The following is a 27,322-nucleotide window of genomic DNA, read 5'->3' on the forward strand; positions in this document are numbered from 1 at the left end:
TGAAAATATTTTCTGACATTAAACCGGTCCGTGGCCCAGAAAAGGTTGAGGACCACTGGTGTAGAGGGAAGGTCCTCCCCGCCCCCCCAACCCCCACGGAATGACTTCCCTTGGCTGCTCAGCTCCAACCTTCCCCACAGCAACTCTGGTCTGGGAACCAAACGATGCCCAGAGTTACAGGCCCCGCTGCCCGGCCCCGGCGTCCTCTCCTTTTGGTTCCCCTACCCCAGCCTGCAGCCCTCCCTGCCAGCTGAAGGGAACTCTCCTCTCCGGTGAGCAGCCAGGCCCCCCTTCGCCGCCTCCCCGTCCCAGAGCAGGAGCTCTGGGCCCCAGAGACACAGCAGAGCTGCCGACTTCCTGTCTGACTCCAGCAAGTCAGGTTTGCCTGCCTGGGCTTCGGTCTCCCTCCTTGTGAACTGGAGAAAGTCCCGCACCGGGGCCGTCCCGGACGCACGGCCAAGGCAAGGGAGGAATGGACGGGCTGCCCAGAGCAGGAGGTGGCGAGGCGGAGAGGCCGGCCAGGCCGGAGCGTGGAGGGCCTGGAAGGCCTGGCTTTGCAGTGTGGACTAGACCCTGCAGACCCGGCCTTGGCAAGCTCTTCCGCTGATGTCCCCGAAGCCGGAGCCCGAGCCCGCCCGTGCCCCAGGGCCGAAGTTTGTCGCCAGCCCCAGCTCCACCTAGGAAGTCCTCACATAGTCTACTTTATAAACTCGAGTTTTAATCTAAGGAACTACAGTGTATGTTAAATTACATTCTTCTTAGGAAAATAGATAATCCTGCTTCGCACAATTGAGGCTGGCCAGGATTGCCTGAGGCCCGTGTTGAGAAGCTCAGCTGTGGGTGAAAGGCCGTGTGTAACTAAGTGAAGGCCCTGCTAAGTCTGCCCCCTCCGTGGGTCTCCTGTCATTCAGCAGGTGCTGTGTGCATTGGGCTTCCCGGAAAGGCCCTAAGCTGGGCTTGGATGCCAGCGAGGGGTTGACACCAGCTGGGGGCGTTTGGTGGGGGGCCTGGCCAGGAGCAGGAACAAGTCCCCTTCTGCCTCTTCAGAAACTGGTTCTACCACTTCTAAGCTGTGTGATATTAGATAAGTTAACTGTGTGTAATCTTGGATAAGTTAACTTACTCTCTGTGATCTTGGATAAGTTAACGTGCTGTCTGTGTTCTGGGCCTTGAGGTGACCTGGGGCAGAAGTGCCCTCGGTGGTGTCCTTCCCCAACCCCCGGGCACACGCCCTCTGGCTTCCCGGCCTTCCCTGCCTTCTTTCCACCCTTCCGACTCCTGTCAGGCGCTTGAGAACTCAGATAAAACCATCCTTTCTCAAGTTTCTAAAGAGACCACATTTCCAGCGCCAGCCACATGTTTCTCCACTTAATTATCTCTGCTTTTTCTTTGTTAATTAGGCTCCAATAATGATCTTCCTCTGCCTTCCCCGGAGGAGCTGGCATCTGCTGGGCGGGGCTTGGAGGCCTTTGTGGGCAGACAGACGCCTGGCTGCCAGGCCCAGAATTGGCTCACTGCCTCCTTTCTTCCCAGAGAGGCGGCGCAGTGGGCGATGGAAGGATATGATGTCAGGAGGCCCCGCCCTGTCCCTGTGGGGGCTCAGCTCAGTCATAGACGCCCCATCCTGCCCCTGGGTTGGCCGGTGCCCCCTAGCCCTGCCAGGTGGGGAGGAGGGAGCCACAGAGTTCCGGGCAGTTGTGGACAGGGGCCTCCATAGGCTCCAGAAGGAACAGCGGGGGGCTTCTGACTCTTCTTTAACATTCCAGAAAACCTCACCGAAACTCTGTCCCCAGCTGGGACCACCCAAGCTGACAGGATCACCAATGCCTTTATTTGGGCTGGAATGAAATCAGCTTGAGGGTCACCAGGCGCTGCACACTGAACAGAATCTCTTGCTGATGCATCTCTGAGCCACAGAAGTGGGTATGGTCGCAGGGCACCAAGTATTGCTCAGCACATGCTGTTTACTGGTGGCCTTAGTCTTTCCAGCCTTCTGGGGAAGGGTCTGGTGACAAAAGAGACTTCATAGCAAGGGGACAGGGGACATGCAGCCCTATCCCTCTGGAGCTCCCAGGCCTGAGGACCAGGACAGCACAGCCTGCAGAGGGGCCAAGACTTTGGGAGTTCAGCTGCAGTTACTTAGTCCATAAATAAACAGTTCCCAGGTGTCTGCAAGGCCAGGCACTGGGCTAGGTGCTGGACTCTTAATCAGCAAAAACAAACCCTGCCTCACAGAGCTGACATTCTGATGTGGATGCAGAGAATGAACAACGTGTGAAGAATAAAGCAAGTTAGATGTGAGCACTAAGGACAGACTGAGAAGCGATGAGAAAGATTGTGTTTATTTTTAGGGAGTTACAACAGATGGGTGGTATCCAGGAAAGGCCTTTGAGTAAAGGCCTGAAGGGGGCGATAGTGAGCTTGGGGTTGTTGCAGACAAGAAAAGCACTAGTACAGGCAAAAAGAACAGCAACTGCAACGGCCTGAGATCACCTGCCAGGACATCAGAAGAAAGAGGTGGGGGATGTGGTAGGAGATGAGGTGAAAATGGGGAAAGAAGGCAGATTGTGTGGGACTGGATAAGAATGCTGCCTTTTGTTCCAAGTGAGCTGGGAGCCAGTTCAGGCTTCTAAGCAGAAGAGAGGAACAATCCAATTAAGAATTGAACAGGAGCCTGACCAGGCAGTGGCGCAGTGGGTAGAGCGTCGTACTGGGACACGAAGGATCCAGAATTGAAACCCCAAGGTCGCTGGCTTGAGCTCAGGGTTAATCTGGTTTGATCAAGATTAACCCGCCCCCCCCCCCCCCCCCCCCCCGTCAAGGCACATATGAGAAAGCAATCAATGAACAACTAAGGTGCCACAACAAAGAATTGATGTTTCTCATCTCTCTCCCTTCCTGTCTGTTTGTCCCTCTCTCTGTCTCTCTCTGTTTCTGTCACACACAAAGAATTGAACAGGATTGCTCTGGCAGCTGTGTGAGGACAGACAGGACGGAAGCAGGGAGGAACAGATTGAAGCAGGGGGGATGTAAGGAGACAAGGTCCAGTGATGAGTTGTCAGGTCCAAAAATAAAATATATATTTTATTTTTTACTTATTGGTTTTTAAAGGGAAAAAAAATAACGATTTGTTCCACTTATTTATGCATTCTTGGTTGATTCTTGTGTGTGCCCTGTCCGGGGATCAAACCTACCTTGGCATGTTGGAATAATGCTCTAACCAACTGAGCTACCCAACCAGGGCTTTCCAGCTGTATTTTGTAGCTAAAGCCAACAGAACTTGCTGATGTGGCTGTGAGAGAGGAGTCGAATTTGACCTCAGGGATTTGGGCTGAGCTGGAAAGAAGGAGGTGCCTATAGGGCGGTGGAGGAGGAGCCACCTGGGAGGCCTGCAGTGTCAGGTGCTCGTTTTGTGGCATGTTAGGTCTGGGTGTCATCCAGTGACAGGTCCATGCACAAGTCCGGGACAAAAGGAGCAGACCGGGCTTGAGATATAATTGTATAATTGGGGGAATCGCGAGCACGTTGCTAGTATTTAAAGCCCTGAAACAGAATGAGATCATTGGAAGGGAGTCAAGTCTGAGCCAGAGCCCTGGTACCATCCGAGTTCACAGGTCAGGAAGATGAGGAGGAGCTGGTCAGGTGGGAGGAAACCAGGAGGGGCGTGTCCGGAAGCCGAAAGGAAAAACCCATTTCTCCCTAGTTGAGAGCCTTCATGTTGTGGCCATGAAGAGCCCACAGCCCAGAGACTTGGCTGAGCATCTTGCAGGGATGTTAGGGTCAGGCCCTGTGCAGTGATGGCTTAGCAGGACCCAGTCTTGGGCTTAAAGGGAAAAATAGCCCTTTATAGGTACAGCCTCCCCTTCCCGTGCAGAATTATAGATGTCACACAGGGTGGGGCAGAAAAGGAAGGTAACCCCGTTACAGTCCATGAAGCAGGGGAGACCTTAGTCCATTATCTGTTCCATGAAGCTGCACAGATTTCCCATGACCTCAGGTGGGGACCTAGGAAGCGGCAGGCGGGACACATTACCTGGGCAGAAAGCAGGAAGAGGGATACCAGCAGAAGGTCTTGTTTGCCAGGGGAAGGAGGATGGATTTCCTCCATGGACAACAGAGAGCCCTCAGCACATTTTAAGCAAAAGAAATGACATGATCAGATTGACTGTTTAGAAAGATCATCGTGGCTTACAGGGCAGAGAATGGATTCTGGGAAGCCAGATGAGAAGTCCTTGCTGTGGTGAGATGAGGGCTGACTGACCCATGGGCCGGATCTGTGGGAGGTTTCTCTGGGATGGTAGCTCTTTGTGGTGACCTCTAGGATTTGTGGATGGAGGCTAGGGGACACAGGGAGTTTGTATCGGTTCCCTGTGGCTGGTGTAATGAATTACTCAAACTTGAGTGTCCTAGAGCAACACGATACATTATTGCCTTACTGTTGTAGACGTAAGAAGTCTGAAACTAGTCTTACAGGGCTAAAGTCTGGGCATCAGTGGGCAGGTTCCTTCTGGAGGCTGTAAGGGGGAACCGCTTTCTTTTGTGTTCCAGCTTCTAGCGGCCACTTGAATTCCTCTGCTCTGGCCCCTCCATCTTAAAAGCACATGACTCCATCCTCTGCTTCTGTGGTCCCGTCACCTGCTTTTGACCTTCGTGCTTCCTGTATAAGGGCTCTCGAGATGATGCAGGGGGGGCAGAAGTGGGTTTACAGTTGTGAGTACATGAAATAGTTTATTCTTGTATCATTATTTGTTAATTATTGTATTAGTTTCATATGCACAACTGGAACCATCCAGGATAATTTCTCCATCCCAAGATCTTTCAACTTAATCAGAGGTCCCAGGGATTAGGACATGTACAACTTTGGGGGCACTACTCAGACTACCAAGGGTTGGAGGCTGCCAGGGTTTCTCTCTTGAGCAGCTGTGGGGGAGAGCAGGGCCTGGGATATGCTATTTGGGGAAGGGCAGAATCCAGTGTGCGCAAGGAGGTGGTTGGAAATGTGAGTTTGGGGTTGCAAGTGCAGAAAAAGTGAAAAGGAGCTGCAACCCCCATGAGTAGAAACAAGGTCCTAATAAGTCAGCATGATAATAAGCCTGGGTTTTGCATACATCTCCTCCATCATTGGTTTGTTTTTTGTTTTGTTTTTTAGAAAGAGATGAGAAGCATCAACTCGTAGTTGTGTCACTTTAGTTGCTTATTGATTGCTTCTCATATGTGCCTTGACCAGGAGGCTCAAGCTGAGTCAGTGACCCCTTGCTCAAGCCAGTGACCTATGGGCTCAAGCCAGCAACCGTGGGGTCGTGTTGATGATGCCACACTCAAGCTGGTGACCTCAGGATTTTGAGCCTGGAACCTCAGTGTCCCAGGTTGATGCTCTACCCACTGCACCACCACGGGTCAAGCACTTCTCCCTCATCTTTGCAGAGAGAGACTACTACAAGGTGGTTAAGAGTCTGGGGTAAATCTTAGCTCCCCCACTCATTCGCTGTGTAAGTAGTTTGCTGCTTCTGTGTGCCTCAGTTTTCTCATCTGTAAAATGGAGGTACTCATAGGTCCACCTTCATGGTAGTTGGAAAGAGTAAGTTGAATGAATCCATGCAAAGATCTAAGAATAGTGCCTGGCATATAAGAGCTTGATTTCTTTATTTATTGATCACCTATGATGTGTTGGGCATTATTACAGGTGCTAGGATTAGAATCACGAACAGATAGCTGAAAACAGACAACCTCAGCTCACAGGGAGCATCCATTCTTATGTAGATGGCTGTAGCGTTTGGCTGCTGCTGCTGCTGCACAACATGAGGATGTATCCTCAAAATCTGTCAGGCCCTGGCCAGGTAGCTCAGTTGGTTAGAGTGTCATCCCAACGTGCCAGGGTTGTGAGTTTGATCTCTGGTCAAGGCACATATAGTCATGAACCAATGAATGCATAAGTGAGAGGAACAACAAACCTCTCTCTCTCTCTCTCTCTCTCTCTCTCTCCAGACAAATTTTATGAATTTTTCCAGATGGCCGTTTTGTGTTGTAGAATCCAGTCTCAGATACCACATTACACTTAGTATTCATTTATTTTTATTCTTTCATTGATATTCCCTCAAATTTGTCTCCTGATTAATACATAACACATAATACAATGAACACCCATGACCCCAGCACTCATCTGAGACTCAGAATACCAATGACATGCGCCTGCCCACATGCTCTCCCTCATCCTGTCCACCTTCCCCCTGGAACAAATATCCTGAATTCTATGTGTACCATTCTCGTGGCTTTTGCCTCCAGAATTTCAAAACTGTAGGGAAAGAATGAAATAGTATAGTGACTGCCCGTATATCCTTTCTCTGATTCAATAATTCTTAACATTTTGCCATGTTTCCCTTCCTCCTTCCTCTGTCTCTCTTCCCCGACACACAGACCACACCCCATTTATTTCTGTCTCTCTGTTTCTCTGTTTCCACTCGAGGTAAGTTGCAGACATCTTGAATCTTCACGCCTAAATATTTCAACACATTTCCCACATCTCGTCAGAACAATGCTATTGCTTTACATACCCACGTTACTATTATAACTTTTTTTTTTTGTATTTTTCTGAAATTGGAAATGGGGAGGCAGACAGATTCCTGCATACACCCGACCGGGATCCACCTGGCATACCCACCAGGGGGCAATGCTCTGCCCATCTGGGGCATTGCTCTGTTGCAACCAGAGCCACTCCAGCGCCCGAGGCAGAGGCCATAGAGCCATCCTCAGCACCCTGGCCAACTTTGCTCCAATGGAGCCCTAGTTGTGGGAGGGGAAGAGAGAGACAGAGAGGAAGGAGGGGGGGGGAGAAGCAGATGGGCGCTTCTCCTGTGTGCCCTGGCCGGGAATCAAACCCGGGACTCCCGCACGCCAGGCCGACGCTCTACCACTGAGCCAACCAGCCAGGGCCTTTTTTTGTTTTTTACAGAGACAGAGAGAGAGAGTCAGAGAGAGGGATAGATAGGGACAGACAGGAACAGAGAGAGATGAGAAGCATCATCAATCATCAGTTTTTTGTTGCAACACTTTAGTTGTTCATTGATTGCTTTCTCATATGTGCCTTGACTGGGGGGCTATAGCAGACCAAGTGACCCCTTGCTTGAGCCAGTGACCTTGGGTCCAAGCTGGTGAGCTTTGCTCAAACCAGATGAGCCCGCGCTCAAGCTGGCAACCTCGGGGTCTCGAACCTGGGTCCTCCTCATCCCAGTCCAACGCTCTATCCACTGCGCCACTGCCTGGTCAGGCATATAACTCTTATTAAACTTAATAACTCCCTCTTGTTTACTATACAATCTATATTCAAATTCCCCAAAATGTCTTTATAGCTCTTTCCCCCCATGAAATAATCATTGTTCACTGGTTGATATCTTAAATTGTTCTGTGGCGTATATTTGCCTAAACCAGGGGTAGTCAACCTTTTTATACCTACCGCCCACTTTTGTATCTCTGTTAGTAGTAAAATTTTCTAACCGCCCACCGGTTCCACAATAACGGTGATTTATAAAGTAGGGAAGTAACTTTACTTTATAAAATTTATAAAGCAGAGTTACAGCAAGTTAAAGCATATAATAATAATACTTTATGTCGGATTTTTGCTAAGTTTGGCAGAATAAATCTTTATAAAACAACTTACTATAGTTAAATCTATCTTTTTTTTTTTTTGTATTTTTCTGAAGCTGGAAACGAGGAGAGACAGTCAGACAGACTCCCGCATGCGCCCGACCGGGATCCACCCGGCACGCCCACCAGGGGCTACGCTCTGCCCCTCCGGGGCGTCGCTCTGCCGCGACCAGAGCCACTCTAGCGCCTGGGGCAGAGGCCAAGGAGCCATCCCCAGCGCCCGGGCCATCTTTGCTCCAATGGAGCCTTGGCTGCGGGAGGGGAAGAGAGAGACAGAGAGGAAGGAGGGGGGGGTGGAGAAGCAAATGGGCGCTTCTCCTATGTGCCCTGGCCGGGAATCGAACCCGGGTGCCCCGCACACCAGGCCAATGCTCTACCACTGAGCCAACCGGCCAGGGCCTAAATCTATCTTTTTATTTATACTTTGGTTGCTCCACTACCGCCCACCATGAAAGCTGGAACGCCCACTAGTGGGTGGTAGGGACCAGGTTGACTACCACTGGCCTAAACCAAAATTGTTTTACTTGCTTTTTTTTGTCTTTTTTTTTTTTTTTTTTTACTTTCATAACCAAGGTACCCTATTGTATCAAGTCTGGAACTTTTTTAAAAATTGATTTTGAGAGAGAGAATAGAGATAAGAAGCATCCAACTTGTAGTTGCTTCATTTTAGTTGTTCATTGATTGCTCTCATACATGCCTTGACACAGGGCAGGGGGTAGGACAGGCTCAAGTCGAGCCAGTCACTCCTTGCTCAAGCCAGCGACCTTGGGATTATGTCCATGAACCTGCGCTCAAGCTGGCGAGCCCACACGAGCCAGTGATATCGATCCACTGTGCCGCCACCACCGGTCAGTCTAGGACTTGCTTTTGTCACTTAATTTTATGTAACATGATATGGAAATTTGTAGCTGTAGCTCATTTGTTTTCACTGCTCCATAATATTCCATCAAGCAGTCATACTACTCTGAATTCATCTCTCTTCCCGTCCTAGGCTGTATGGGTGGCTCTCATGGCCCTGCAGTTAGCCCCCTTGAACATGTTTCCTTTTGCACGTGTACAGACGTTTCTCTTAGGTGCATGAGGGCACATGGGGGCCTGGGGAAGGGCCTCCACCCCACCGAAGTACAGTCATCCCCTCTCTGAGCCTCAGTTTCTCTATCTGTAAAACAGAGATGATGACATTCCTGCTGCAGCTATGTGCAGGCCCAAGAATGGGTTAAAAGATGAACCCAATGTACCTTCTTATCCTGGTGAAGGCCTGGTGCCAGGAAAGGGAAGTGTACAAGCTGCAGGCCTGAGGGAGGGATGTGGCTCCTCTCCCAACTGAGTGGCCCCAGGCAGCTGTTCCGCTAAGGTGGAGCACCCTCAATATCCACCCTCTGTTCTCTGCAGGGCCAGACCCGCCCAGGTCTACCTGGTGCCGGGATTGCCCAGCCCAGGCCTGGCAGAGAGAGAGGAAAGAAAGAGTATTGATTCCACCCTTTGGATAGAGTTCTCCCCTCTACGCAGCCCTGCTCTGGCCGCTGGCTGCCTCTGTGCCTCTGTGTTTATGATGATCATGATTATCAGCATACAGTCATCAATCTGAGCTGCAGGCCTCAAATTAGACAGAGAAAGACCAAGCTGTTCAGGGCTCTTGTACTTTGCCCCAGGAGAAGGCTGTGGGGCCACCCCAGTCATCTGGCTTAAAATTGTGTACCTAGCATGGCTATGATTTAATAAGTTTGGTTGCTTTCTTTTCCCAGGCAAAATTCAGTTAATCCTCAGGCTAACAGACAGCAGATTAGAAAGGACAAGGTGAGAGCTTCTGGGGCAGACAGTAGTGAAAGGCAAGAGACCAGGAAACTGAAATGAGCAGGAAGAGGCAGGAGAAATGCCTGCAGGATGGGGCTCGGGCCGTGGGGAACAGCTTAGCATTGTGGGGATGGTTTCAGGAGCACTTCCTGAAGGGCACTAGGAGACAGATCATGAGGGTGACCGCCCCCATACCCTCCAGTGTGTGCTTAATAAGAAAAGAGTATCTGATGCATTTTAGAAAATGTTCTGACCCAGGCCAGTAGGCTCAAGGAATAGAGCATCAGCCTGGCATTATAGACATCCTGGCTTCAATTCCCAGTCAGGGCACACAAGAGAAGCGACCATCTGCTTCTCTCCCCCTTCCTCTCTTTCTTATTTCCTTCTTCCCCTCCCATAGCCAGTGGCTTGATTGTGAGCCTGAGGTGCGGAGGACAGTTCAGTTGGTCTGAGCCTGTCAGCCTCAGGTGCTAAAAATAGCTGGGTTGATTTGAGCATCGGCCCTAAAGGAGGGCGGTGGTTGCTGGGTGGATCCCGATCAGGACACATGGGGGAGTCTGTCTTACTATATCCCTTCCTCTTACTTTATAAAAAAAAAAAAAGTTTTACCTAAAACAGGTAAAACATACATAATACAGGGTTATAGAGAGCGGGACAGCAAATCCTGAAGGGAAGGGGAGAGCATTGGGGGGAGGGGTCAAAGGGGGTATCAAGGGAAACATGGGGGTGGGGGAAAGGGAGATATATTCTGTGGGATACTTGAATCTATGTAAGCACAATAAATTAAAATCAATAAAAAGTAAAAATAAAACGAGTAAGACAAACCCAGGGGATTAAGAGAATAAACTTCCATTATCTGGAAGAGTCTCATGTAAAATTGAATTTTCTGAGACCACAGAATAATTGGGGTATTATTGATGGTCTAGTAATGCCATTTACAACAATTTGACTTTGATGGCCTGAGACCTTAAAACTTTTGCATGTAAATGATTGGATTCTCCCAACAGGCTAGGATTCCCATTTGAAGGATGTGGAAAATAAAACCCAGAGAGGTTGAATGATATTCTAGACATCACATAGTATTAGGATTACGGTCAAGATTGCCTTGCCATCTACAGGGCCAGGGACCTTCCCTGTCACTGATCCCTTCTTCCACACTGTCTATAGGGAATTCAAGCAGATACATTGAGGACACACATATACTGCATTGAGTCCTAATTATGATGTTTCCAAATGGAGGATTTTCAGAAATGTTGCAACCCTTGGCGTCTTTTACAGCCAACCTAGGTTCAGAGGAGCTCAGGAACATGGTTTATTCTAAACCCACGGAAAAGGTTTGCTGACTCAGAGTTAAGAACAGTAATAACTAGCCTTTAGACCATTAAGTATAGTGTCTCCCCACCCCCATTCTCTGCCCCAGGGGTAACCAGGATGCCAGGGCAAGCTGCATTGGCCATGAATATTGACCACAATTCACATCAAGGGAGACGACCTATGTCCTGAGCACCTCCAAACTGCTATAGCAGTGTGTTCCTTTTTTTTTCTAGGGAGACAGGAAGGAGGAGAAATGAGAAGCATCAAGTTGTTGCAGCACTTTAGTTGTTCATTGGTTGCTTCTCATATCTGCCTTGACCAGGGGGCTCCAGCTGAACCAGTGACCCCTTGCTCAAGCCAGCGACTCTTAGGCTCAAGCCAGGAACCATGGGATCATGTCCATGAACTCACACTTAAACTGGCTAGCCCATGCTCAAGCCAGCAACCTCAGAGTTTTGAACCTGGGACCTCAGTTTCCCAAGTCAACACTCTATCCACTGTGCTACCACCAGTCAGGCTCACCAGTGTGTTCAGATCGGCATGTTGCCCTCTTCCCTGCATGGAGCTGGGCAGGTTGAGGCTGGAGCAGGAACATGGAAGGGCTTTTTCGCCTCTGGTTTGGGTTCCCTTCCAGAAAGTGGGTCACTCCTTTGTCCACACAGCCCGAGGAGCTGCATCTTGGTTCCTCTGAGTACCCAGAGGGATAGGGACACCCTCCCTCTAGTCCAGGGGTCGGGAACCTTTTTGGCTGAGAGAGCCACGAACGCCATATATTTTAAAATGTAATTCTGTGAGAGCCATACAACAACCCGTGTACGTTACACATTATCCAATAAAAATTGACTGTTGTCCCAGAGGACAGCTGTGATTGGTTCCAGCCACCCGCAACCATGAACCAATCCATGAAATGAATGGATTGTAATACATGAGAATGTTTTATATTTTTAACATTTTTTTTTTATTAAAGATTTATCTGCGAGCCAGATGCAGCCAACAAAAGAGCCACATCTGGCTTGCGAGCCATAGGTTCCCGACCCCTGCTCTAGTCCTCCCACCCCCAGAACCAACCTGGCCAGGTTTATTAAACTGATCCTTTGAGAAAAATGGAACTTCCCCCAAATTAAATAAATACAAAGAGATGGGGTCTAACATGTGCTGGTGCAGTGTACAAAGAGTCGACCTGGAATGCCGAGGTCATTGGTTTGAAACTCCAGGCTTGGCCTGACTAGGAGGTGGCGGAGAAGTTAGAGTGTCAGACTGGGATGCAGAGGACCCAGGTTTGAAACCCCGAGGTTGCTGGCTTGAGCCCAGAGGTCACTGGCTTGAAGCCCAAGGGTGCTGGCTTCAGCAAGGGGTCACATGCTCTGCTGGAGCCCCATGGTCAAGGCACATATGAGAAAGCAATCAATGAACAACTAAGGTGCCGCAACGAAGACTTGATGCTTCTTATCTCTCTACCTTCCTGTCTGTGTGTCTCTATGTGCCCCTCTCCCTGTCTCTGTCTGTCTCAAAAAATAATGAACGAATGAATAAATAAGTAAAAGTAACCCCAGGCTTGCCCTGTCAAGGCACATTATAAGAAGCAACTACTACAAGTTGATGCTTCCCACTCTTCCCCACCACCCTCTCTAAAGTCAGTAAATAAAATAATTTTTAAAAAAAACTAAATAAAATAAGAGGTGAGGAGCTGAAAGGCAGCCTTTCTGAGGCCTGATGCTGAGCAGGGAGGACCCCGTGCTGCATGTGCGTCTGGCACAGCCCTCACATAGCATGTACTTGGCACACAGCAGCAACTATGACCACACTCCAGAGGTGTTCAGGACGTGTCTCAGTATCGCCACCGTCCCTGAAGCTGTCCAGGTCCCACTCCTGACATTGAAGTGCTCCCACCATTTCCAGTTGACTGCCTGGGACTCTAGTGTGCCTTCCATTGGCGACCCCATGGTGTCACTCCTCCCTGTTAGCTACAGCCTCGTCGTCAGACCAGGCAAGGCTTGGAAGGAAGGGGAAAGTTTTCCTATCTTTTAACATGTATTGAGGATCCCTCGAACCCCAGTGTGCAGAGGAGGCTGGCGGCTGTCACTCATCTAGGAACCCCTCCCTGATCCCTGACTGGGTTGGGGCCCCCACAGGCCTGCATAGGCAGTGTTCAAGCCCGGTGGGTCACCAAGCATTCCTCACTGTCTCCTGCCTCGGGCTGGGTCTGTTTTCTGTGCTCTGCTCTGTGCCTGGGAATAGGAACATGTACCCAGGTGGGACCATGCTCAGGAAATACTGGTTCAGGGCCCAAATGAGCAGCATGCAGAAATGCTAAAGGTGCTGTCACATGACCCACAGGCCAGGTTTCTGACTCTCGGTTTCTGTGCCCTTCTGGGGCCTGGCATCGCCTCTCCCACGGCGAGGAGACTGCCTCATCTCGGTCTCTCTCCACCCACACGGCAGCAGCAGCCACAAGGGGGAGGCAGGGTGGACACTGAGACGGGCACACTCAGAGTCCACAGAGACCGCCCTGGCTGACAACCGTGGCTGCCTCAGTGTAGTGGGCCCATCTTTTTTTTTTTTTTTAATATTTATTTTATTGATTTTTAGAGAGAGGAACATCAATCTGATCCTGTATGTGCCCTGACTGGGGATCAAACTGGCAACCTCTTGCTTTGGGACGATGCTCTAACCAACCAAGCTATCTGGCCAGGGCTGAGGCAAGAAATTTAGAGGAAACACCTAAAGATCAACTCTTCTTTTTATAGATGGGGAGATAGAGACTTTAAGAAACCCAGGGTTTGTGGTAGAGTGAAAGAACAGGGTTTAGGGGTCAGACAGAGTACTCCTGGCACTTGCCAGCTGTGTGACCTTGGGCAAGTTACTTAACCTCTCGGAACCCGTGTCCTTACCTGTGGTAAGGACTAGCCATGACAGTGTCTGGCACACATTGGTAAGAATCCAGGCCCTCCTTTCCCTGTTCTGTGTGGTGCTATCATGCTTACGCAGAACCCTGGCCACCAGAGGGATCCCTGCGGGCAAGGGGACAGGTGGAAAACGTCTGCCACCTCCCTGGAGGCTCTAGGTGGTCCCGGGGCCAGAACTCGGTCACAGTTTTCTTCCCAGGACCCGGAGAAGGATCAGGTCGATTCTTGCCACGTCAAGGGTCCTGGAGGGGCTGTGTTGGGGCGTGCAGGAAGGAGATTTCTGGGGGTGCTGAGTTTGGGGTCCTGGGGCAGCTAAGTAGAGCCATCACTCCCCAAGATGGACACAGGAGGAGAATGGTAACCAGGATGCCTGATGTTGGCAGTGTCTCGGCACCCAGACGGCTGAAAAGAGATGGGCAGCAACTCTGATGCACAGCAGATCTAGATTCCAGAGTCAGGAGTGTGGCCGTGAACAGGACCAGACCAGACCAGGGGCAGTGGGTGGAGGAGCCCTGGGAGGAGGGGCACAGACAGTAGGGAAAGCTCTCTGCCCTGGGAGGCAGTCCCCAGACTGGGGAGGGCGATGTGCAGACAGAGCAGCCCCGCCAATACACAGAGCCAGTGCCTGGGAGACGCGGTTCCTACGTCAGCTGCCTAAATGGAACTGATTTCTATGCAGTTTTCCAGATTAAACCAGGAGTTGTTTTTCTCCACAGACCCACTCTGTCTGTTCTGCCCCTTATCGCCCAGGCCCTCGCTCCCTGGCTCCTTGCCCGTGTCCAGCTCCGCCCTCACCCCTGAGGCCCAGCCGGTGTGGTTACTGTGTGATGGTGCAAAGTGCCCTTCCTGGAACTGCAGCTCCCTCCCCAGCCCGGGCCACGAGCCAGCAGGCTGCTCTGTCCCGGGACCTTCATGCCATCTACTCCCCTGGCCTCTCCTACACTCCACATCCCCCAGCCCAGCCCATGGCCCTGTCTCTAGGGCTCCCTTGACCCCAGCTGCTCCTCTAGACCAAGGAGAAGGTGAGGGGAGTACAGGGTCCAAGCAGCAGGGCCCACCAAGAGCTGCCCTGAGCAGGGACAGTGCGCAGCCCCAGAGCCCGGAGTGCTCTGTCTCCCTGTCACAGGCCTGGGGCTCCCGGTCTGTGAGGCAGCCAGGGTGAGTGCCTGGTAGCCCAGCTGGGCCCGTCCCAGCCACTTCCCCTAGCTCCGACCTGTGCTCCAGCCACACCTGGTATACTGTGACCTTTCACCCTTCGGTGCTGTGCCTGGGCCAGTCCTGTTGGGGTGTCTTTTCCCAGCCCCCTTCCATCCGTCACAAACCCCTACCCAGTCTTCTGAGAGAAAGAGAGAGACAATACTTAAACATCTCGCTTTCCCAGGTAGCCTCTGCAGACTTGCACAGATGGCGATGAGTGCCATGATTCATGCCCCATTTCTCCTTTTCAGTGTCTGTTCTGGGTGGGCGCTGTGACTGTGTGCCACCCCTCTAAGCTGTGAGTTCCTCAAGGGAGGGGCCCTGCCTCCCTCTCTTCAGGGTGTCCCATGCCTGACATGGAGGGTCTGTGCTGAGGGAGCTGTTCAGAGAATGGGGGATGGATGATGGATGGATGGATGGATGGATGGGGACAGAAGCAGGCTGCAGGGGAGTGGGCAGGGCAAGGAGAGACTGCTCCCACAAGTAAGAGTCAAGGGTGCCACATGGGAGAAGAAACAGGCCCAGTGGCTGAGCCCATGCCAACCCTCACGCCCCTGGTCTTCCTCTTGTAGATGAAGATGACGCCAACAGACTTGGGGAGAAGGTGATCCTTCGGGAGCAGGTGAAGGAGCTCTTCAATGAGAAATACGGTCAGTTTCGTAGGACAGGGTCTGTGGGGCCACTTTTCCTGGGTGACCCCTCCTCCCTCTGCTGCTAGCGTGACCTCCAGCTGGTCTGCCAGCTCCCTAGGGACATAGTTGTTCTGCCCATGACTGATGGGAGCTGATTCTTCATTCCCCCTGTCTGAGAAGGGAGAAACAACCCCCATCTGTGGTGCACAGGACAATGACAGCAGTCAGCAGTTCTGCTCCTCTAGGGCTGGCTGTATAGCAGAGCCCGTGGCCCACAGCCAAGTACTTACTTATGCACACGCTTATCTTCCCAACTGGCACTCAACCCTGAGGACTCCGGAGGACGAGTCTGCTCCAGCCGTCAGGGTGCTCAGTCCCGGGAGGGAAATGGACATGGAAGAGAGGAGCTGCCCAGCTCCATGCTGAAGGCCTCTATGGCAGAGCCCAGGATGGGACAGTTAAGAATTAAGAATACAGTTACAATTAGACAGCGCTTTCTAGATGATTGAGTGCCAGGCTATGCCAGGCTGTACCAAGCGCTCTATGTGCATTACATTTTATTTGTGATAAATTCATTATTGTCTTCATTTTGTATTGTAGCAGAGGAGACATAACAGTAATTTTTTTTTTTTAACAAAGAAAATTTTCAGAAAGGGAGGAAGGGAAAGAAGAAAATGCAGTAATGTGACCAAGAACGTGAAGGAGGGGGGTGGAGGGGGAGGGCCAAGGCCTCTCAGGATGGGTGAACAGGAAAGTCCCTTGAAGAGGAGGCGTTTTAGCTGACGCTTGAATGTCAAGAGGAGGTAAACACTGGAGGGAAAGATTGCCAAGCAGAGGGAGCGGCTCCATCAGGGGACCAGCGAGAAGGCCAGGGGGCCAGGAGCACGAGCAAGCAAGTGAAGTGGGGGAGGTTCCCAGGCAGGTAGAGACATGGGCAGGCCTGACGTGAGCTCGGGTTTCGTTCTGAGAGTCAGTGGTCTGTGCTTTTGTCTTTTCCACTTTTTTGAAAAGTGGAACCGGTGTTCAAACATACACAATAACAGAAAGAATGACATCATGGCTCACCCAGTAACTCAAACCCAGCTTCTGTTATTTTATCTATTTCTACATACTGAATTTGATATTTTTAGTACTTTAAAATAAATCCAAAATATATTATTCGTCCATAATACTTAAGTACTTAATTTAAAAAAAAACAAAAAACATAAAAGTAGGGGATTTTAAGCAGATACCAAGCCTTTGTCAGTTCTAGGTGTACACCTTGAACAACAGTTACGTGTGATCGTAACTGTTTCATTGTCGGCATCGGGTATTAGCCTTTCAGCTTTGCTAATAGAATTTAAAATATGGCATGTGTGTTGGCTTTTAAACTCTCTCTGGGGTGTGCTGGCTGCTGCTCTGGGCTCTGCCAGGTTCTAGCTCTTTCCTAGAGGGCCTTCACAGGGGACATTTTCTCTTGACCCTGCCCCCTGTGCCCTCTAGGTGAGGCCCTGGGCCTGAACCGGCCTGTGCTGGTCCCTTACAAACTCATCCGGGATAGCCCAGATGCCGTTGAGGTCACAGGCCTGCCTGATGACATCCCTTTCCGGAACCCCAACACCTACGACATCCACCGGCTGGAGAAGATCCTGAAGGCCCGGGAGCATGTCCGCATGGTCATCATCAACCAGCTCCAGTGAGTGCCCCCAGCGCCAGGGGCAGGGTGGGAAGAGTGGGAGAGGGTGCCGCATGGATCCGGGGCAGGGGCAGGAATCCCCAAAGCGGGCCCAGCCAAGAGTTGCCGGAAAGGGGAGAGCGAGAGGGAGAGGCCTCTCCTGCGCTTGCGCGGAATCCAGGAGACAGGCTTGCTGAACACTCTCATCTTAGAGATGAGGAAGCTGATAACCCAGATTGATGAAAAGTACAGTGGAAGTCACAGTGGGTCAGACTGGCTCCAGACCCAGGTGTCTTACTTTGTCCAGGCTGCTGTAACAGAACAGCATAGACCAGGTGGCTCAACAGATATTCATTCCTCATAGTTCCAGAGGGAAGGTGCTGGCAGATTCAGTGCCTGGTGAGGGCTCACTTTCTGGCTGATAGATAGCCATCTTCTCCTTGTGTCTTTACATGGTAGAGGGGACAAGGGAGCTCTCTGGGGGTCTCATTTATGAGAGCTCTACCCTCGTGACCTAATCACCTCCCAAAGGCCCCACCTCCTAATACTGTCACATTGAGGACTAAGTTTCAACAAGTGAATTTGAGGATGGGGGCCTGGGGGGCACACAGATGTTCAGTCTGTATCACCGAGTGCCCCGATTACAATCCCTTTCTACTGAAACAAACTGCCTCAGCATTCATGGTGTTTGTTTATGTTTTAAAATTTTAATGAAATTTGACTTTCTGACTCTATCATTAATTTTTACCCATTTTAATTGTATGGCATTTAGAAAATAACAGTCATTTAATACTCCCGTCACCTAGAGATAACCACTATCTATAACAGGGGTCAGGAATCTTTTTGGCTCAGAGAGCCATGAATGCCACATATTTTAAAATGTAATTCTGTGAGAGCCATACAATGACCTGTATATGTTACACATTATCCAATAAAAATTGAGTGTTGTCCCGGAGGACAGCTGTGATTGGCTCCAGCCGCCCACAACCATGAACATGAACGGTAGGAAGTGAATGGATTGTAATGCATGAAATTATTATTTTTATTTATTTATTTATTTATTTTATTTATTTATTTTTTTCTGAAGCTGGAAACGGGGAGAGACAGACTCCCGCATGCGCCCGACCGGGATCCACCCGGCACGCCCACCAGGGGCGACGCTCTGCCCACCAGGGGGCAACGCTCTGCCCCTCCGGGGCATCGCTCTGCCGCGACCAGAGCCACTCTAGCGCCTGGGGCAGAGGCCAAGGAGCCATCCCCAGCGCCCAGGCCATCTTTGCTCCAATGGAGCCTTGGCTGCGGGAGGGGATGAGAGAGACAGAGAGGAAGGAGGAGGGGGTGGAGAAGCAAATGGGCGCCTCTCCTGTGTGCCCTGGCCGGGAATCGAACCCAGGTCCCCCGCACACCAGGCCGACGCTCTACCGCTGAGCCAACCGGCCAGGGCGAGAATGTTTTATATTTTTAACGTTATTATTTTTTTTATTAAAGATTTTTCTGCGAGCCAGATGCAGCCATCAAAAGAGCCACATCTGGCTCGCGAGCCGTAGGTTGCTGACCCCTGATCTATATCTTATCTTTATTTTTATTTTTGTCCATATTTTACCACATATCCTTATAGTCTTTTTTCTTTTTAAGATTTTACTGATTTTACAGAGAGGGATGGGAACTAGACATATCAACTCATAGTTGCTTCACTTTAGTTGTTCATTGCTTGTTGTACACGTCTTGACCAGGCAAACCCAGGGTTTTGAACCGGCGACTTCAGCGTTCCAGGTTCCAAGTTGATACTCTCTCCACTGCATCACTACAGGCCATGCTGTAGTCTTTTTTTTATTTTTATTTTATTTTATTTTTTTTCCGAAGCTAGAAACGGGGAGGCAGTCAGACAGACTCCCGCATGCGCCCGACCGGGATCCACTGGGCATGCCCACCAGGGGACGATGCTCTGCTCATCTTGGAGCATCGCTCTGCCGCAATCAGAGCCATTCTAGCGCCTGAGGCAGAGGCCACAGAGCCATCCCCAGCGCCCGGGCAAACTTTGCTGCAGTGGAGCTTTGGCTGCGGGAGGGGAAGAGAGAGACAGAGAGGAAGGAGAAGAGGAGGGTTGGAGAAGCAGATGGGCGCTTCTCCTGTGTGCCCTAGCCGGGAATCGAACCTGGGACTCCTGCACGCCAGACTGAAAAACAAAGTAGGGAAATCCAAAAAGGTAGAAGAAAAGATGATAACCCATATGTTCTTCTTCAGAATTAACACTTTCATATCTTTTGCCTACTCATACGTTCTCTTCAATTTTACATTAGATGTTTTAAAATTAAAGTAATATTTGCATGTGTACACACACAAATAAAATGATTTAGAAAGGTCTCAGATGAAGAGCAGGGGTCCCCTTCCCCTCCCTCCACCCCCGAAGTAACACCTGGAAAATACAGACCATGGGAAAAAATGATCTCCCCACCCCCATAGGCCAACCTCCCAGAAAAAAAACACCGCAAACATTCTGGGGCTTTCCTTCCATGTTCTGCTTTTGTTTTAATGCCTTTTAGAAATGCTTTTGGGGAAAATGAAACTGAGATCATACAGTATTTATCTGTAGATTGAATAGAACTCGATGTCTCCTATTTGGCTGCACTGAACGTTATTTGTGTCCAGGATAATTCCCTTTAATGACGGTACAGATGGAATATATTGTCTCTACTGATGGACATCTGGGTTTCGTCTAATTTTTTTTTTGGTTCATTTAAATAATACAAGTAAAATAATAAAATAAGAAAGAAAAGATTTGTAAAAAATAAATGCTGTTTTGAATATCCACTTACATACATCCAGGCACACATTTCTGGTCACTGGGTCAGACCACACCCTTGCTTCGTAGGTGGGGGAGCCAGGCCCCGAGGGGTGATTTGCCTGGCACAGCACTTAGCCTGGCTGGTGATTGTAGGGGTGAGGGCATGCTGATCGCTTCCATCCGGGTCTCACCTGGCTAACACTCCAGCAGCCGTAGCGGCATGTCATCTCCTGAGAGATGCCCACATTCAGGGAGCAGGTGGGAAGGGAAAGAGAAAACCTCATTTTCTAACAGCCACCTCATGTCTTTTTCAGACCCTTTGCAGAAATCTGCAATGACGCCAAGGTGCCAGGTAAGTCAGAGCCTGAAGAAGCCACCTCCGCCTCTCAGGGATCTATCTGTGGTGTGACCTACCATAACAGGTGGCATGCAGTGGGTAGCTAGCCAACCAGAGAAAAGTATCGCCCTCCCACCAAGCACCTCTCCCAGGTAACCCGAGATCTCCATCTGCAGGGCCGGTACTCCCGGGAGGCCCTGGAGCCTGTAGGCCATGTGGAGGGGAGCCCTGCTGCAGCACAGCCAAGCTTGTCAGGGCAGCCAGAGAGAGGGTGAGGGACAGGTTGGAGTCAGGGGGAGCAGGCGTCAGGTGGAAACCGCCTGGGGAGAGAAAGGGTGGTGTGACTGGCAGGGGTAAGGTTGGAGAGTGCTTCACCGGACTGGCTGGGTGCCCTCGGTTCTGCCTGCAGGGGCAGGGCACACACCTACACCGGCCCCTGGGCTCTTAGAATCTTTCCGTTCTCAGGAACCTGGGAGGCCGTCTGGTACCGTAGTTCTGATTGAAAAGGTGTGTGATGGGACTCCAGCGGATGTGCCCCTGGGTGACTGAGAGGTGCACCCTCACTGTGCTGCTGGGAAACAGGCCCAGAGAGGGGGGAGGACTTGCCAAGGCCACGTAGTGAGTCGGTGAACTGCAGGCCACTGTGGACTGCAGGCGCCAGAGTGGCTGCTCAGCGGGGACAGTAATGGGATTTAGCAAGGCCACCCCAGCCTGAAACCTGAGGTCCCAACTCCAGATAGGTCCGGGTTCACCTGACTCTCCACTGCCTGGGGCGGCACAGCCCATCCAGACATCACCTCGTCCTATCATGTGCTGATCAAAAGAGCCAGGGGAGGCACTTGGCACTCGGGGTAGGGAGGTGACCAGGTTTGGGAGCTGCTCCCAGGTCAAAGGCAGAGACGTGGAAGGCCCTGAGCAGGCCTCAGAGAGAAGCAGCATTTGGGACAAATTATCAGAGGGTAGATGCACTCAGTTACATCCACTGCTCCCCCCACACACACAAACACATGGCCATCTTTAAGGTCTTACAGTGACCTCAGGCTGGCGGGCACCTCTTGGCTTCTTTTCCATGTGGAGCTAATAAAACATCTCCTAGGTACCTAAACTGGAAGATTCTAAAAGCCCAGGGTCTGGTGTAGACACATGCAGTGCAGGCAGAAGCCAGGGGCCCAGCCAGTCTCCAGCAGTGCCCGCCTGTCTTCAGAGTCTTCTACTTCCCAGGGTCTCTATTTATATCACATCACAGACCCCCCCCCCAGACTCTGGTTTTTCTTAACCAGTGGGACAAGTAATTGCTCCTGGGCCCAGCCTGCCTTCACACTGTGTCACTAAGACCCTTCTGGTGGGCTGTATTAGGTTTCTACTCAGTAACCTGTCCACTCAGTCAAGTCCCAAACCCCATTTATGTAGCACACGTTGCAAATCTTTTTTATTTTATTTATTTATTTATTTATTTATTTATTTATTTATTTTTGTATTTTTCTGAAGTTGGAAACGAGGAGGCAGTTAGATAGACACCCTCATGCGCCCGACTGGGATTCACCCGGCATGCCCACCAGGGGGTGATGCTCTGCCCATCTGGGGTGTCGCTCTGTTGCGACCAGAGCCAGTCTAGCACCGGAGGCAGAGGCCAAAGAGCCATCCTCAGCGCCCGGGCCAACTTTGCTCCAATGGAGCCTTGGCTGCGGGAGGGGAAGAGAGACAGAGAGGAAGGAGAGGGGGTGGGGGTGGAGAAGCAGATGGGCGCTTCTCCTGTGTGCCCTGTCCGGGAATCGAACCCAGGACTCCTGCACGCCAGGCCGACGCTTTACCACTGAGCCAACCGGCCAGGGCTTGCAAATCTTTTTTATAAGTCTTACATATTCACATCAATTTAGTTCAGCAGCAACCAAACACCTGCTGAGTCCTGCTCTGTGCTGGGCTTTGTACTGGGCTTTCATACACATAATCTCCTTGGAATCTCACATCACACTATTTCCCCTTCTGGCTCAGAGAGCTTAATCAGTTTCCTGGGGGTCACAGCTAGCAAGTGGCAGCAGTGAAATCTGAATTTAGGGCTTCTGGCTCTAAACTGGAGGGGTTTTTTCCCACTGCCTTGTCTGCTCGTACCTGTGAACTGTCATCCGCCACAGCACTGTCAGGTTAGGCTCATCACCTCTGCAGTATCAGTAGCAATAGTATCAACGCCAGTTCTCAGTTTCTGAGTATGTGCAGTACTGGAGGTCAGGCACATCATCAGGGGCCCCTGCCAGCAACCCTGCGGAGTCTTACACATATCTTACCGACAAGGAAAGGAAGGTGTAGGGCCACTGAATGACTCTCCCCAAAGCCCAGGTCTGCGGTTCCAGAGGCTGTGCTCGTCACCATGGGTTTCCAGGCCCCAGGGGGAATTCTGGAAGGTGGCATACCTGGGGCAGGGGGGTGGGGTGAGGATATAGTGTTAGCAAAGGCAGACAGACAGATAAGCGGGAGGGAGACGAACAAGCCGTGGGGCCTGGTTTGGGAAGGAGGCTAGAGAGATGGGCCAGTAGGTTGGGAGCCTTGAATGCTAAGGACTTTAAACTTGAAAACAGAGGCCAAGACACAATGGTGTTGGCAGCCATTGTCAACAACCTTTTCTCCCTCCAGCCAAAGACAGCAGCATCCCCAAGCGCAAGAGAAAGCGGGTCTCTGAAGGGAACTCGGTTTCCTCTTCCTCCTCGTCTTCCTCTTCCTCGTCCTCCAATCCAGAGTCCGTGGCATCCACCAACCAGATCTCACTCGTGGTAAAGTTGCACAGATCTGGACCTGACCACTCTTCTTTCTGGTTTTCGCCCTGCACTCGGGCAGGGCCGTCCACTGTGGGTTATGGGTTTGGGGTACGGGGAGGGACTGGACGCTGAGTGGGCTCCGCAGCCCAGAGTTGCAGACACAACTGCCTGATCTACCCACAAAGAAGTCCGCCCCTCTCATCAGGGCCTCACTGTTGCCCAGACATGCCCACTGAGCAGGTGGGCAAGCCAAGGCCAAGAGAGGGAAGGGACCGCCCACTCCCCTGGGCAGTGCCAGAGCAGGACCCCGAGCAGACTCCCAGTTTCCGCAGCAGTCAGATGCTAGGTTAATCTCTGTGCTCACATCTCACACTCCAGCCCCACCGCAGCCTTGCGAGATGTGGGTGCTATTCTCGAGGAAAACGAGAGTTGGAGGCTGACTGACTTGGTGACCTCACTATCGTCGGTGGTGGATGGAGAACTCACCTTACCTGCAAAGCTCCACCTGTTTGGCCATGTGGCTGTTTGGTTCTCTCCCACCCAAAAGGAAAATCTCATTCGGGGCATTTACATAAGAGTTCTTTCTGATTTCAAAACACTAGCTTTGAAATCCTGAGTCCAGATGGGGAGAATATTGGAACACATTTGGAAAAGATTTTATTTTTCCGAGGTATAGTTGATATCCAACATTATATTCGTTTCAAGTGTACAATATAATGATTCAATATTTGTATATATTGCGAAATGATCACAATAAGTACTACATATATATAGTTACAGAATCTTTTTTTTTTTGGAGATTTTCAGGATTTCTTTATCCTTTGACCATGTTTTCCTTCAACCCCTTACTGGAAAACCCCAAAGTTCAGGCTTTGCCTTTCTCTCTGCCTGGGTGTGTGGGTGCCAAAGAGGGTTACAAGCTTCTCTCATGCCCCTGAGAAACATGACAGCTTCCTTGGGGCATTAGGCCTGCAGGGGCCTGGGGGGAGTAACCACCTGTTCTGAGCCAGTTCCCAGTTCCCTCTGGCCCTCCTGTCTGGTCCACATGATTAGTTCCTGGGGCTCCAGCCCAGGCTCCATGGCTACTGATGAACTGCGTGACCTTGGACAGGTCATGTTCCCTCTCTGGGCCTCAGCAGCCTCCAAATAAATAGCAACTGAGGAAGCCCTTCCGAAAGCAGAGCTAAGTGTTCTGGTGTTCTTTCTACGTCACCTGGAGTCCTAACCGGGACCGTTTGTCCCCCTCTCTCTAGCAATGGCCAATGTACATGGTGGACTATGCCGGCCTGAACGTGCAGCTGCCGGGACCTCTGAATTACTAGACCTCAGTGCTGAATCAGGACCTCACTCAGAAACACTAAAGGAAATGTAATTTATGTACAAAGTGTATATTCGGATATGTATCGATGCCTTTTAGTTTTTCCAATGATTTTTACACTATATTCCTGCCACCAAGGCCTTTTTAAATAAGTAAAAAAAAAAAAAAAAAAAAGCATTGCCTTTGCTCTTAACTGTTGTATCCTCTCTTTTGGAATTGCGGCTGCAGTCGTCCCTAGGATGAGGTCAGGAGACCCAGCTCGTGTCCTGCCGATGCCAAAGTAGTGGTGGGTTTCTGACCACTGGACCCTGGTGTCCGGGTACAGACTCCACTCATTTCTCTGCTGCTGGGCCCACATGACCTCAGGAAGAGGAGCCAGGAAAGGCCAACTGCCAGACCGGCTCCCAAGCAAACACTGTGTTAGGGGGCTGTCTTAGCCCCAATAACTCAGGTGAAGTCACACTTGTCAAGTATGATCATCTAGTGTGGGAGCTCCATGGCTGGAGAGAAGGCATTGGAGAAGGGGCTTTATTTAGGTTGGGCTTGGAGGGTAGGGTGGATTTTTGATAGAGCTCAGGGCATTTGAGCAGTAGAGTGATGGGTCATATTTGCATGTCAGAAACCTCTTTGGTGGCGAGTGGAAAGGTGGGAGAAGGGGTGAGACTAGCATTGTCCCTCCCAGTATATCCAAGCCTTTCCCATCCCCACCCTCCACCCCCACAGGCATGTATCTCCTAAGCTCTACGGGTCCTCACAAGACTTGTAACCAAGGGAGCAGTGGGCAGCAGCAGCTTGTCCCAAGCTAACACCCTAATCCTGTCTCCAAGGCCCTTTTCTCTGACTTCCCAGTGAGCCAAAGCAGTCCCACCTAGGCTCTCTTGTTGCTTCTTATATCCTAACCCTTCCTTGTTTCACTGTCCCCAGCTTTAATAAAAGTACTCTCAAAAAAAAAAAAAAAAAGAGGTAGGACTAGAGGCAGAAAACACAGTCATAGGGCCTGGCACATTGGGGCTGCTCATTCATTCCTGGTGGGGAAGATAGGCATGCGAGCCAAGGGTCCTAACTAGGGATGGCAGGGAAACCTCCCCTAGACAGATTCAGGAAATGGTCCTTGAAGCTGAGTCGTAAAGAACACATTGGGCGTTGGGGGGACAAAGTGGGGAAGAGGTGAGGCAGATGGTATTCTAGGAGAGCCACATGTGCAAATGCAGGGAGGTCGGACTGAACCTGGGTGTTCCAGGAACAGGAAAAGGTCCCTGGAGCAGAGGGCTCAAGGAGAGGTCGGTAGGGGCAGTCAGCAGGCTGTGAACATGGCCCTGCGATGAAGAGCTTAGTGGGCAGAACTGCAGCCTGGGTGCTGCTGTTCCAGCCATACCCTCTGGGGCCAGGACTCATCCTTACAGGCTTATGGGAGTGGGGTGGTGATGAGAGCCACAGCGGAGAGTGCCAAGGCAGGAGGGGAGAGCCATGACCAGAACTACATTCTGGAAGGGTCTGCCTCCCTGCAGTGAGGAAATGTCAGCGGTGAGAGAAGCTGGGAGACCGTGTGAGAGGCTCTTACAGTTCCAGCAAGATCTGGCCGTGGTTTGGGCCAGGTGGAGAATAACAAGGTCAGCCAGCAGAACTTGAAGGTCAATTGATCTGGAGTGCTAGCGTGTGGAGGGGTCAGGGTAACCACAGGATCCAGCCAAGGTCCAACAAGAGGCCTAAGATTGGAGGGACTGAGTTCTGAGTCAGCTAAGTACATGATCCAAACAGTACAGTAGCTTCTGCCAGCCCTCTGGGTCAGCCCTGTGCCCAGAGCTGGGAGGGAAGGCTTCCCAGCCTTCCGGACTCGGCTTCCTCCTGGAAAGATGATAGAAGCAGCCAGAAACCACAAGCTTGGCACGCCACACCCAAACTGTTCCTCTGCTGGTGCCACCACCTCCCACAGCCCTGTGGCCCCACGACTTGGCTCCACCCTCTGCCCTGGCCAGGTCTTTTCTCTCCAGGATCAGGGGAAAGGCAACCCCCCCCAATACTGACCACCACCCTCAAGGCAGAAACTGTCCCTGAAATAAAGGCCAGGCTAGCAGCTGACACCTCGCCTTCAGCCCCCCTCTCCTGGAACCCATCCTTCCCCCATCTAACCCTGTCTCTCCCTGAATTAAAAACCTCCGTGCTTTTCCTACCCCAGAGCACGGAGTGCAAATTTATCAACCCTGCGTGCCAGGCTCCTCCCTGTCTTCCCCCCACCCCTGCCTCTCCTTCCACGGTTCTGTCCCCTTTCTTCTCCGGGCACTGAGTGCCTGCTGCCTGGGCACCGGCTTCCCCGAGGCAGTCCGAGGGCTTGGGCCCACCTGGCGCCCCCACACCCCTCAAGGCGGCTGGCTGGCGCCTCTCAGTCGTCTAGACCAGCCTTGCCCGCCCCCGCCCCTCGCCGCCACTCAGATCTGCGGCCAAAGCCGGAAGTGGCTCCCGCGGGCCCGGGAGGGCGGGTGGGAGCCCGGGGTGAGAGCCGGGGACCCGGATCCAGTACCGCATAGGTCTGCAGAGCCTCCCCATCTGTCTCCTCCCTTCACTCTCACTGTGGACGCGTGCAATTAAGTGGGTTGGTGCAGCAAATCTAACCTTGGTGCCCGACCTCATTCCATACAATTAGAAGGTGATCTTCCCCACCCCAGTCAAAGCTCCTGAACCGAGATGTGGCCTATGTCAGCTTTCCCTCCTTTGGGAGGTGTGTCGGGCGGAGGGGAGAAGATAGAGGGTGAGCTTGGGGGCCGCTGGCCGCCTGCCTGCTCGCTTTGCTCAGCCCTGCTCCGATGGGATGGCTTCCCGAGTATTTCCCTCGCGAGCACTCCCTGCTTTCCGCAGAACGGTCCAGATGCTGTTTCTGCACCCTCTCCAGAATCTCAGTGTACTGTACTTTTTAAAGTGATTTGATTCAAAGCATTCATTCTTTAATTAAACTTCATTTAGCTGCCATCTGTCTGGGTTCAAAATGGCTCCGTGTTT

The 27,322-nt window shown here is 51.3% G+C and overlaps 1 protein-coding gene across 4 annotated transcripts in view; it reads left to right on the plus strand.

The window, feature by feature from the left end:
* Nucleotides 1-24,491, plus strand: part of GTF2IRD1 (GTF2I repeat domain containing 1) — a 124,277-nt gene extending 99,786 nt beyond the window's left edge. For 3 of the 4 annotated variants that reach the window (XM_066274589.1, XM_066274592.1, XM_066274591.1), the window contains 4 exons: nucleotides 15,425-15,502; nucleotides 16,967-17,159; nucleotides 20,238-20,275; nucleotides 22,889-23,420. In XM_066274589.1, coding sequence (XP_066130686.1) covers nucleotides 15,425-15,502; nucleotides 16,967-17,159; nucleotides 20,238-20,275; nucleotides 22,889-23,142 — 563 coding nt within the window. In that variant the 3' untranslated portion in view covers nucleotides 23,143-23,420. Of the gene's footprint in view, nucleotides 1-15,424; nucleotides 15,503-16,966; nucleotides 17,160-20,237; nucleotides 20,276-22,888; nucleotides 23,421-24,263 lie in introns of those variants that run through there. The other variant, XM_066274590.1, reaches the window with a different exon arrangement.
* Nucleotides 24,492-27,322: the final 2,831 nt, after the last annotated feature.

Source organism: Saccopteryx bilineata, chromosome 4, assembly GCF_036850765.1.
Source record: "Saccopteryx bilineata isolate mSacBil1 chromosome 4, mSacBil1_pri_phased_curated, whole genome shotgun sequence".
In the NCBI taxonomy this organism is placed as follows: Eukaryota; Metazoa; Chordata; class Mammalia; order Chiroptera; family Emballonuridae; genus Saccopteryx; species Saccopteryx bilineata.